The 12,587-nt window shown below is 37.0% G+C and overlaps 1 protein-coding gene across 1 annotated transcript; it reads left to right on the plus strand.

Moving 5' to 3' along the window:
- Positions 1 to 413: 413 nt before the first annotated feature.
- LOC145208902 (E3 SUMO-protein ligase PIAS2-like) lies at positions 414 to 11,893 on the plus strand. Its single transcript, XM_080079151.1, has 13 exons — positions 414 to 575; positions 746 to 880; positions 1,117 to 1,208; positions 1,548 to 1,672; positions 2,260 to 2,404; positions 2,523 to 2,586; positions 4,576 to 4,737; positions 5,221 to 5,400; positions 6,448 to 6,542; positions 7,443 to 7,633; positions 8,350 to 8,524; positions 8,963 to 9,567; positions 11,092 to 11,893. The coding sequence occupies exons 1-13, from the start codon at positions 537 to 539 to the stop codon at positions 11,274 to 11,276; spliced, it is 2,193 nt and encodes a 730-aa protein (XP_079935277.1). The 5' UTR covers positions 414 to 536; the 3' UTR covers positions 11,277 to 11,893.
- Positions 11,894 to 12,587: the final 694 nt, after the last annotated feature.

A 12,587-nucleotide genomic window follows, 5' to 3' on the forward strand; every position in this document is an offset into this window, starting at 1 on the left:
AAAGTTTTTTATTTGTGTTGTTCTTGGTGTCATTAGAGTCTGTATTGTAAAATCTTATCACTGTGTGCTTTTTTTTTTAAAAAAAACCTTACGTATACCACACTTGTATTTAGGTGGGGATAAACACTAAAATGTGTGTTCAACTTTTTTTTAAACCATGGTCATTAGACCAAACTTATGAATGGTTTGTTATGTTCATGGTTTTTAGAGCCTCTATTGTATTAAGTTTGTAGATTTGGGAACTTTTGTAATAAAAGTTTTGCACTCATATCCTTTTGAAGAAGTTTGGAAGCTATAACTATTTTTGTGTTTTGGTATTGTTTTTTTAACCACATCATAAAACATTCCAAGCTTGTCATTGTGCCAATATATAACTAATATCCCGGATATTTTATCAACTATACTTTTGTTGTTTTCTCAAATAATCTGTCAAATATATTTGTATAGCAAAGCTAATCAATGACATTATTAATGCAAGTAAACAATTTATTGCATCGTCACTGTGAAAAAAAATCAGCAAACTGAATTCCAACGAAATGACGTCCACTCAGGTGGACATTGACTCGGAAATGAAGGTCAGTGTCATTTTAATATGATGCATAATTCCTGATTGCTTTAGGCATTCCAAACTATATGTACAAAATTCTTCTTGCACTGCTTGCACTCTATATTTTTTTGCACTGTGTGATTTTAAGGGAACAGTTTTCTCATAAGCACTTTAAGATGTTTGTACTTTTTGTTTTAGAACATGGTGATGTGTTTTCGGGTGTCGGAACTTCAGGTTCTTCTAGGCCACGCTGGCAGAAACAAAAGTGGCCGGAAACATGAATTAATGTCTCGTGCCCTTCAACTTATTCGATCTAGTGGCACCAACAAATCGGTTAGCTTTATAAACACAAAATTTGTGGTTTAATTCATGCAGTGGTCTAACATTAATAACAGAAAAGAAATTTGGTTTTAAACTTTTTTTTCTGCTCGTGCAATAAAACGGTTTTCCCACTTTTACTTTGCCAACACCTTGGCACCAACATAATGCGTGGATTTTGTGCTTTTGTTCTTAATGGATATTTTAATGGGTAAATATTATTTGATCTGTATATACTATGTGTATTGAAGATACGGTCAAAAATCGTCGACTTGTATGGAAAGCGATTCCCCCATTCTATGAACAGGAGTCAGGATACAAATCATGACAAAAACCACCTTGGGTAAGAAACGTTTTACTGGAAGTAGGTGTTTTTTAATCACAAACATTACTGCCAAGGTAGTGGTGTATATAGAATACATCGTTCAGTGCACTGATGATGACAACAGAGATTGTCGAAACGTCTGAACGATGTATTCTATATACACCACTACCTTGGCAGTAATGTTTGTGATTAAACTACTTTTCAAGTCCGTGTATAGTGTTCCTAGGTGTTTTTTTATTCAGGAATAAAATCTTGAGCAAATATCTTTTCTCTATGTTTAGTAAAATTTAGCTTGGTGCCCAGATATGCCAAAAAAAAATATATATATCTACCTTTTTTCAATCTGTTTTGTAACAGAGATACTGCTCATAACAATAACAACTCAAGTCAGGCGAAAGAGGAAGAAAAGGGAGTCAAAGTAAAGTTTTGTCCACTGCCATTCTATGAGTTTGTTTCTGCTGTTCTTAATCCGTCCCCGTTATGTAAGTACCTGTTTGAGTTTGTCATATGTTTTTCGGTATTGCCAGTGTTTCTCAACAGAGGCTCATGGCCCTTTTTTTTCTTTCAGAGGGCTTGGAGGCAGCCCTTACCAGTAGTTTTCATTATTGAACAACAGCAAACGAATTTTTACCTAATGTACACAATTGACCCTATGCTAATATTTATGAATATCTGTTTTTGTTATTTTTTTTACCTGATTTAATTAATGATTTTACTCTCCTTTTTCACTAGAGATTACCATCTTTATTAAGGGGTACAACCTATATACTATGAGCAAAAGAAAAACACGTTACGTATAACGTATAATCTATCACCAAGTAATGAACACAGTTTGCTGCAAGCTTAAATTTTATTTTTTCAATTAGATGGTTACAGTGGGCGACTGATTAAAGAGGAGCGTTTTATTTTTCGTTTTACCTCACAACAAGTCCATGATTTGTGTGGAGATTTGTGTGGGGACAACCTATGTACTATGAGCAAAAGAAAAACACCTTACGTATAACGTATAATCTATCACCAAGTAATGAACGCAGTTTGCTGCAAGCTTAAATTTCTTATTTTAAATTAGATGGTTACAGTGGGCGACTGATTAAAGAGGAGCGTTTTATTTTTCGTTTTACCTCACAACAAGTCCATGATTTGTGTGGGGATCGCTCAAGTCATGATTCCAAAAAATATTTCACCAAACATTCATCACTGCAAATTCAATTCCGGTAAGAATTTTTGACTACTTCCTGAAAGTCTGTACCTTATGAATTGTAACATACTCAGCTTTTTTGCTCTATAAACACTGTTTAAAATGTGGTGAAGTAATATATTGATGTTATTTAGAATTTGTTTGCTGGATTCAACCACAGAACAATCAGATCTTCTTCCCCAAAACCTTCACATAAAGGTTGGTATGCCACAATTTTCTTTTAATCTCTGTCTAAGCTTGGTTGTTTTGATTTAGTCCTTTTCAAAGCAGTGATATTATGTGTATGTTCAGATACACTAACACTGATCATAATGGTTGAGCAATCGATACAAATAAAAGACTTTAACAAATAGATTACATCACAGTTGAACAGTTGGCAAATACATGTAGGCCATGTTTCTTTAACTGTGCACAGTTTTAGAAAAACAACTTAATAGCAAAACTGTTACATCACAAGCTAGTAAAACAATTACATCACAAAATTGTTTTAGCAAGCTGTAAAAATGGTTTCTGAACTCTGTTGTTGTTGAATCACTTGTATAAGGATTAGATTTTGGTTTGCAGACCCCTCTTAAAGCACCACCTTAAGCTTGGAGGGGGTGTATAAAATAACATTTTAGACGCATTAACTTACTGTGCACTTAAAGTGTGTAAAAGGTCATCTAATAAAGACACCTTGTCCTTAGTGTAAGCACTTGGAAAATATCTTACCAAATTGAAGTCTAAATTTGTGGTCATATATATTGTGCTAATGCTTCTACCTCTGCAGATACTATAAAAAACTATAATGTATGTTTAAATTAAGGATGTACTAAATACATAATATAGCCTGATCCATGAATGCTCAACAGATCCATGAATGATTCCATTACGTATATTGACATATCTTAGCGACAATTTATGTACACTCAAATCAGTCAGTGTATTTTTTATTACAGAAATTGTCCTGATTCACAGATGCTGTAATCATAGGCGTCAATTTTTTAGCATAAATTTTCTTTTGCGGGGTGGCAAAATTTGGTTAGGTAGTTTAAACCACACTACGATACACGTTAAGGTTTGAAGATGGCATTTCGTGGATATTGACAGGGTATAAACAGGTATATTACTCTGTACGCAATCTTGCTTAACTTGGACGTAACAACCATGAAAGTCACGTCACAAATCGTCCATCTAGTTGTGCAGCGTTAGTGATGTAATCACAACAGTGTACTGGTTAGTGGCAGGAAAAGTGTATCTCGTGCTGGATAGCGTTACTTATCTGAAGTAGTGTGGTTCAAAAGGTAACATAACGCACAACGCAAAAACAGAGAACTGTAAATTAATTTTACATGTTCAATTTTGCAAAGGTATTAAATCGGCATTGCAGTTTCGACACGAAATTTGCGCACATGGGTGGCCGCTGCAATTAAATTTTTCGTGCGTGGAAATGGAACAGTCTATGTAACAATGTAATCCCCAACTGCTAATTATCATCTAGATTCTAGAACACATAAAATCATGAAATTTGCCATTGTTACGTCTTGTTCAGACTTGCCCTGGAGAAGCAAACTTGACGAAAATCACTGAAGCGAGTAGCGCAAAATGGGTAGAGCTACTAACACCATAACGCACACGACACCCAAAGTCGATTAGGGGGCGTAAAGAGCTGAATTTTTTATTTAGCAGCTATAAATGGGTTGGGTTGGGAAATAAGTTTTTAATTTTTTTACATTAGTAACTAATTTTTTGCGTTAGTTTTATTGAATTTTAAGTGCTAATACCTTACCCCGACCCTAATAGCCCTAACCGTAAGCATTTTTGGAGATATAACCAAATCGACTTTGGATGTCGTGTGCGTTATCGTGTTAGTAGCTCTACCCGCAAAATGGGTTTTCCCCATGCGTTGTTTAAAAACAAAAGAGATTTCGCGGAGCTTGCTTTGCACATGCTCGAAATATATCGACCATTAGAAAGAGCGCATATAAATGAAAGAAACCCATATCTGTAATGCACAAATATGAATACAGTCAGGCAATTTCTGGGGTGGCAGCATAGCTATTTTATAATGGCTGCACCCCAGAGATTTTTAGTGGGGAGGAACGCCACCCCTGCCACCCCGGGAATCGACGCCTATGGCTGTAATGCATGTTTAATAGACAGATATTTTGAATAATGTTGTGATGGAGAAATGTTATTTTCATGTAGGTGAACGCCATTGCAGCACATTTACCACCATTTGTGCCACCCACCAAGGCTGGTGTTGATCCAAAACGGCCAAACCTGCCAATAAACATCACAACACTATGCTATGCCTCCAGCTTCCAAACAAATGTTCTAGATATTCGGTGGTCTAGTGATTCTGGCAAGGTAATAATAAAAACAAACTAATTATGAACCAGACATTAAATGAATATGTGTGTAAATGACTTGATCGATGGTACCAAATATTTCTTTCGTTTAAATGACCAATAGTAGTGTTTATAAAAGTAGATGGTAACAGAATACCCAGCACTATTATTCTAGGAAATGGAACTTCAAGTGTGAAACAAAATATCAATACTGGGCAGTCAGTTTTACTGTTATTCTGAATATGCCCACCAAACACAAAAGGTGGCAAAACCGAATTAACTGTTACTAAAAAAGGGTCAAAACCAAAAGGCATTCATTAATAAATACAAAACTTGGCTTTGAGGTACATGTGCTAACATCTAAGTTTTCAGTAATGTTTGGTTCAAGTGGGACCTTGCTTTCAGAATTAAGTTTAAATATATATGTATGGAAGAATTTGTTTCTGTTTCTTGCAATATTGCTTTACCACTGGACTCACTAACCACATTCTCAATGTTTTAGCATTATGTCGCCGCAATAAACATTGTCCGCCAAGTCACAGCAGAAGATCTTTATAACAAGTTAAAAAAGCGAGCAATCATCAGTGCTAACCAGTCCCGGTCGAGCATCCAACGAAAGCTTGCAGTTGATGGCGACTCTGATATTTCCACAACCAGCTTGGAAGTTTCATTGCTCTGTCCTGTGAGTATACAGTTGGCTCTGTTTGATTAAAACTACCGTAATTTTCCAAGTATAGTGCGCCCCCGTGCATAATACGCACCCTAAAAATGGCATGTCGATGCTGGAAAAAAGCCTGTACCCATGTATAATACGCACCCAAATTTTTACTCTTAAATCCTTAAACGTAAAATTATTTCAGAAAAAAGATCATCTTTTGAAACAACCGGATGTTATTCTGCCGGTCAATATCACTGCGCATGCGCTCGCAAACTCGATAGCGAAAAATGTTTAGGATTTGTGTAGGGTACATCGTGACAGCAAACGAGATCTTACTGGTCGCGTTCAAGCGGAACCGATCTTAATACTTGCAGAGAACATTTTTATTTTTAAAACACAAATGAAGTTTAATATGTATCAGATTAAAATACCTAAAAATCAGAATAATTAAATTCAAACTTATATACAAAATTTTAGTTCGATCCGTTGCATATCGGCAATGATATCATTTACGTTGTCGCTAAATGGGCAGTGTGCAGTATTTGACAATAACACACCATCAAGGATTGCACCATCGCATCAAACGATGTGTCGTCAATTATGAATTTTACTGACTAAGTGTGTTGGGCAGGATGGCTAAATGTGATGCGCGATTGACAACAAACAAGAAGAAAGGTCTGATTTCAAGTTTTATTTCGAGGCAGATTTTCTTCAAAAATTGTTGTACCCATGCATAATGCGCACCCTAGATTTTAGGACAATAAATTAATTAAATTTTGTGCATTATACACGGAAAATTACGGTACATATGCTATGGTTTAAAATTGTGTTTGTGCAGGATTTTGGACATTTTTTGCCCCTATTTTGTGAAGTGGGGAATTAGCAAGTTTATATGTTTTAGTGTTACGCGTACAACTATTCTGAACAAGCTCGATCTAATATATTTATAACCTGTGTGTGTAACACCACAGATAACCTACTTTGGCATGTAAAGTTATCTATGGTAACGCAATAGATTTCCTTCAAACATCTGCGTGTTGTTTTTTGACCAATGTACATTATATTTTACAGCTGGGCAAAATGAGGATGAGTCTTCCTATCAGGCCACAAACATGTAATCATTTACAATGTTTTGATGCACGACTTTTTCTCAAAATGAATGAAAAGTGAGTTACTGTCTGATTCAGTTTTTTGTCAGGTTGATATTTCTAAAGTATGCACATCTGCATAAAGATATTTAGTTACTTGCGAAAAATGGGTGATTAGTGCAACTGTGTGATATTTTGATAGTGTTACTTACAACCAGGGTTGTCATACCTTTCTTATTTCTCAGATTTGTCCTTACTTTGAAAGGCAGTGTCTTAGAACAGTGCTCCGCAACCTTTTTTCACGCACGTTTTTAACAGGAGAAACTATTTCCATTTCTAGCCATTACTAATAAAGAATGTTTGTTTCTTAAAATCAGTGGTCTAACAGGGCATTCCGCTTGAGGTAAACACCTAAAGTTAGTTCGCGGGCGGCACAAAAACCTCCATGGGTTCACACCGGGCCGCGTGTTTTGAGACCGCTGCATTAAGCCGTTGTAAAGTATATTATGACGTAATAAAACACGAATGTGTAGTGAGTAGTGTAGCTTTAGTTTGGTGTTGTGAACTGTATCATTTGCTATAATGTTAATATACACAAAAACAAATTTAAAACAAAAAGTGGCGACACACCCAGCACCGTCTTGCGGAGCACTGTCTTAGAATAATTGATTGTCTTTATTTTGTCTTATTTTCAACAATTGCGAGTCAAATCCCTGCTACAAGTAAAAGTTAACCTAGACCTGATCTGTTGTAAGATGCCTGAAGTATTTTCTACAAACAATGTTTATGGTCAGACATGCATTTATTTGGAAACAATTATGGCATGTGGTATGTCGTAGCTTATGCAACTGCAAAGATTTGTTCAGAAGAGTTTGTTTCGTTTGGTATGAAAAATGATTTTTCGGTTGTCCTTATTTTAGGGTCCATGTCGATGGCAAAATAAACAAACAATGAAATACGGGTGTATTTTGTCTCCAGAAAACCAACCTGGAGATGCCCAGTGTGTGACAAACCTGCTGCTTACAAGAGTTTGGTTGTTGATGAGCTTTTCCAGAAAATTTTGGAGAGCTGCGACGCAGAGGAAATTACCTTCAAAGAAGATGGCAGCTGGCATACAAGCAGAAAGAAAACTGAAACACTAGTGATAGGCACACCCATAAAACCAATAGGTATGTGCTATTAAAAATCTTATTGGCTTGTACTTTTCTAAGTTTTATTACCACCTAATGTTTTGATATCCAAGTATAGCCAGTGACATTGAAAAATCATTGCAAGGTTTTTTTGAAGGAAAAGTTTTAACATGAAAAACTTGCAGTTTTAGGAATGACTTACCACAGCAATTGATTTAACACATCATTTCTTGTGAAAAAGCCAAATGTTTGGGATATGGCAAAGTATCAGCAACTAAGCATGAGCTCCAGGGCAAAGAGTTTAACTCTACTCTTTCTTAAGCCATTAACTTGAATTTTACAGCAGACACAAGTCAAAAACCTGCAGAAGTTGTCATTGACCTTTGTGACAATTCAAGTCCACCAAAGGTCAACAAAATGAAAGCTACCAAAAACAGGAATACCAGTAAGAAAGTCAAAGGCTCAGAAAAGAGAAAGTTAATAACCAAAACGAAGACAGGTTAGCAAATTACATTTAAACAGTAAAGATATTTGCTGGAAGTTGAAGTGCTAGATAAAGAAAAAAGTTTTTCAAGCTGCCTGTTGGTTTGGGTGTAACCATTAGTGCAGCTTAGTGAAAAACAAACGAAAGGGTCATTCCAGGTAACAATATATGATTGTGTTTGTGTGCTTTAATGTGCTATGTAACTTTTTAACTTATGTTTAAACCAGTGAAAGCAAAAAGTCTAAAGTTTGACATTATAATCAATTGCCAGATCTAAGTCAAACTGGTTCAAAACTTGCCAAAATTGAGGAGAGAAAGAAACCAGAGCCTGAGGTTATCGATCTCACTTGTGACTCAAGTGATGATGAACCTTTGTCTCCAATCAAGTTGCCATCTCCTTCACCACTGCAAGTTTCTGATGATGCTGCCATGTCTATTTCATCATCGTAAGTTCTGTGATTTATGTGTGTGTGTGCTTTTTGCAACCATCACTACTTGGATATTCAATGTTGAGCTCAGAATCACATTTCTGTAAAACTTTGAAATATCAGTAGGTTTGACACCTCATTATGTAAACTGTTGGTATCTAAAACAAAACAGGGCTCAATTGAATGGAGCATCCCAGATGATGTGGCAATCCTGTGACTCTAACATGCGTGCCCTCTCCTTACATCAGATTCATCAATAAACTTTTAAGGTTAACAGCAAGTAAATACTGCCATAATGTGCATGGGTTTTTCTAACCCCCACTGGTTTCGATGCACAGTTATCTGGCAGGGGTTTATTTGGACATAAAAGTGTTTACACAAAACACAGGCTTTTCTTTCAATGTGTGATAGTTTTATGTTCACTTGTTTGTCTGCACTGTTTTCTTATGCACACAGACCCATTGACCTTGGGAGCCCTGCTGCCATCAATACAAAGCTTCTGGATGTTCCTAGTCACTTGATTCCTGTCCGGAAAAACCTTCCGTCTCGAGGACACCCATCAGTCCTTCGCTCAACACCCCCCTATGCCCGATCACCGAACCCCATGCATTCACATTCACCCCATTTTGTCCGTAAATCTCCCATCACCCACTCCCCTTCTTATCCCCAATATGCTTCATCATCACCTTCCCTTTTCGCACCCAAATCCCCCCGTCGAAGCTTTTCCCCAAACCAGGTGTTTCAACCCCACTCCTACAATTCAAGCCCCTCATATCCATGCAACTCACCAACCTTACAGCCCCACAGTGAACCCTCCTCAGAACCCCAACCTAACCCCAATGCCCATCGCCCCCCGGTGATATCTCATTCATCCCCACCATACCTTCTTAACGGGGTAATTGACACACCACCTTCTGCTCACAACCCCTCTCCTCTGGTGAGTGCTACCCCACCTGGCTTTTCCCATGCAGAGCTGGGTTTACCTCACAATGGGTACAGTACCCCTCCCCTCCATATGTTGGGAAACCCCACCGACTATTTATCAATGGGTTCTTATTTGGGTAGGTTGCATGTAACTGGTAATAACTGATACCTAACTTTTGGCTTGGTGTGAAAATGATGCATGCAATTTTTGACATCTAAAGCACATTCAAACATGCATGGCGCCAAATTCGTTTAGAGATGACTAAGGCAGGTTGAATGTTTATTTGGAAAATGAAAGCTGGCTACAGGGTACATATTTGCATGTGGGAACAAAATAGAAATGGTATATCGCTATAAATATAACCCAAGAGTCAAAAGGACAGAACAAGTTATTTTTTATCATTGGTTTCCCTAATGGCTACATTTCTTGTGTAAAATCCAAGCGTTATATGGAGGATGATAGTATAAATAAGTTTATCCAACATAGAAAGAAAGTCTGGCAGATGTTAATCAAGGCTTGTCGGAATGAAGTGATTAGAAAGGCACTTGCAGGAACAATTCATGAGTGTAAGAAAATGTGGTTGTAGTTTTCTTCAGTTGTGATGTAGTTGAGAAGTTGCAATCAGTTGTTTTGTAGTTGAGAAGAATGCTTAGAGAAATGTTAATTCACATATTAAACAAGAAAGTTTGGCCTGGTGTGTGGCGTGACAAATCGTGTTGCTTGTTATTTCATGTTGCGTGCAATTGTGCTACAATGATATGTGTGTTGATAAATTAACAAGAAAATGTACAAAAGAGACCATTGCTGTACATCAGGGGTGTGCAACCCGCGGCCCGTAGGCCACAATCCGGCCCGCCAAGCCGTTTAGTGTGGCCCTCAACAACACTCTTCAAAGCTTTGAGAAGAAGTAAAAATGCACATTTTAGCAAAAAATTCCCGCTAGTTTTCGGTAAATCTCCTAAATGGCTATACGTAACAAGAATAAGCTAAACCAGTGCATGGAACTTAATTCAACCAGACCTATGGTTTTCTATTCGCACTGTGACGTAATATACCTCTCTGTCTAGAAAACAATTACTTTGTTGTGAATGCCAATGTTGTGACGAAACTTACTTGCACCTAACATTTTAAAGTTGATTTTGAAAGCAAAATAAAACAAAACGCAGGGGGTGGAAATAGTATCGACATGATAATGTGAGCCGCACCAACAGTAGGGTAAAAAAAACGTGCAAATATGGTACATGAAAAACATTGTGTGGCCCTCGCTTGTCCGAAATTGGTTATATGGACCACCGACGAAAAAGGTTGCACACCCCTGCTGTACATGGAAAACTGCTTAGTTGTTTGCATGGCACTGTTATACCTAATTTAAAGTCAATGTGATAAAATGGCCCTGAAAGCAAGTTGTTCTTTACAATTTACCCTAAAGGTAATGGTTATACTTGTAGTGCATAGAAAGCATCTTCTCAGCCACCAAATTGATTTAAGCAGTGTTATTGACACATTACAAATATACTTTGCAAAGCTTACAGTGAAAATGTTGATTATCTTTATATTACAACATTATCAGGGCAGGCATTGCTACAGTTTAATGCAAACAGGTAATTTTCCTCAAAGGAAAACCTCAGAATAACAAAACTTTACTTAATTTTTGTTGCAGATCCACGATTTTCACTGCTGGATTACTTTCGAAACACCCAGCAGCAGTTTCTGCTTGATCCTGGCCTGTATGCAAGAACTTTAGGGCAAAATCCGGCTGCCTCTTCTGGTGAATTACGGACACGGCAGATGCCAGCCCCTTATAATGAAGACAATATTAATTACTCTTCTGGTGGAATTTTGTGATCTACCTGACTCTGATGCATGCAAGTTTTTTTCCAACTCAGTGGCCTATGTGCCTGTGTGTTCACCTGTCTCGGAACATTCACACAAAACAATGCAACAAGCTAACTCCACTGAAAATCTTCTATACCAGTAACAGTACACAGCAATTGAATTTTTTGCAATCATAATTTTGCATTTTTTAAACTTTGTTTTTCTAAGTTGCTATGACAGTAATTTTTTTCAGTAAATAGATAATTTTCAGATTAAGCACCATTCTGGAGTTTTTTTGCAGACCCGTTGTGGCCACAGTGCAGCTCTTACTCATTTTGTGTGTAAATTTAGACTTCAGTTCATGGCGCTCTTTTGGTTCTATTTATTTTTGTTTTTTTATCTTTCATTTGCAAGAAGACATACCAAGTAGACAGTTTATGTGTGCTGTGGTACCAAACTGTCTCAAAATGATGATGAAGGATGGAAAAGACTGTGTTGTGGTTTGCAATTTTAGTTGAAGTTTTTTGCTTCTTTTCCTTACCACAGAGGTGACATCAGTGTAATTCGTCGACGTCTTTGTTGAAACCTGTCCGCAAATTTCTTTTTCTTGCTTTTTTTTCTGGTAATAAATTTCTATTTCGACTGCACTGGTTCAAATTAGTGGGACTGGGCCATTGGATATGGGTACTTTGTGGTGAGGTAATTTACAGTTACGACGTCGGCATATCTGTGGCAAGTTATCAATGACAAGAAAAAGTAATACCGTAATTTTCCAAGTATAGTGCGCCCCCGTGCATAATACGCACCCTAAAAATGGCATGTCGATGCTGGAAAAAAGCCTGTACCCATGTATAATACGCACCCAAATTTTTACTCTTAAATCCGTAAACGTAAAATTATTTCAGAAAAAAGATCATCTTTTGAAACAACCGGATGTTATTCTGCCGGTCAGTATCACTGCGCATGCGCTCGCAAAACTCGATAATGTTTAGGATTTGTGTAGGGTACATCGTGACGGTAAGCACTTAATGTAAAGCGGCAGGTACTGGGATACCGTTGATACACAAAAATAACAATCAAAATGAAACCCACTTGTGACGTCATAACCACACTCCCGCATTACATGTTTAAGCTGTTTGCCACTTGCAACAAAGTGAATGATGCGATTTAAACCATTATTGCTATATTTTTAATTATGTTTTACTGATTAATTATACTTTTTGTTTTAAGCCTGAAATTAATGTATCAAGCAACATATTTTTGAAATGTAGCATGGGAAGTACAAATATGAACGTAATTATTTTGCTAGTTTGCTTTAAAGTTCAAGTAATTGTGGTTTAT

This window comes from Phallusia mammillata, chromosome 1, assembly GCF_965637545.1.
Source record: "Phallusia mammillata chromosome 1, kaPhaMamm4.hap1.1, whole genome shotgun sequence".
Taxonomy (NCBI): Eukaryota; Metazoa; Chordata; class Ascidiacea; order Phlebobranchia; family Ascidiidae; genus Phallusia; species Phallusia mammillata.

Excerpts from the sequence above, each read along its gene's own strand:
- LOC145208902 (XM_080079151.1), top strand. The coding sequence starts at position 537 with ATGACGTCCACTCAGGTGGACATTGACTCGGAAATGAAG. Across the intron at positions 5,401-6,447 it reads AAGTTTCATTGCTCTGTCCT|CTGGGCAAAATGAGGATGAG; the intron begins GTGAGTATACAG and ends TATATTTTACAG. Across the intron at positions 9,568-11,091 it reads ATCAATGGGTTCTTATTTGG|ATCCACGATTTTCACTGCTG; the intron begins GTAGGTTGCATG and ends TTTTTGTTGCAG.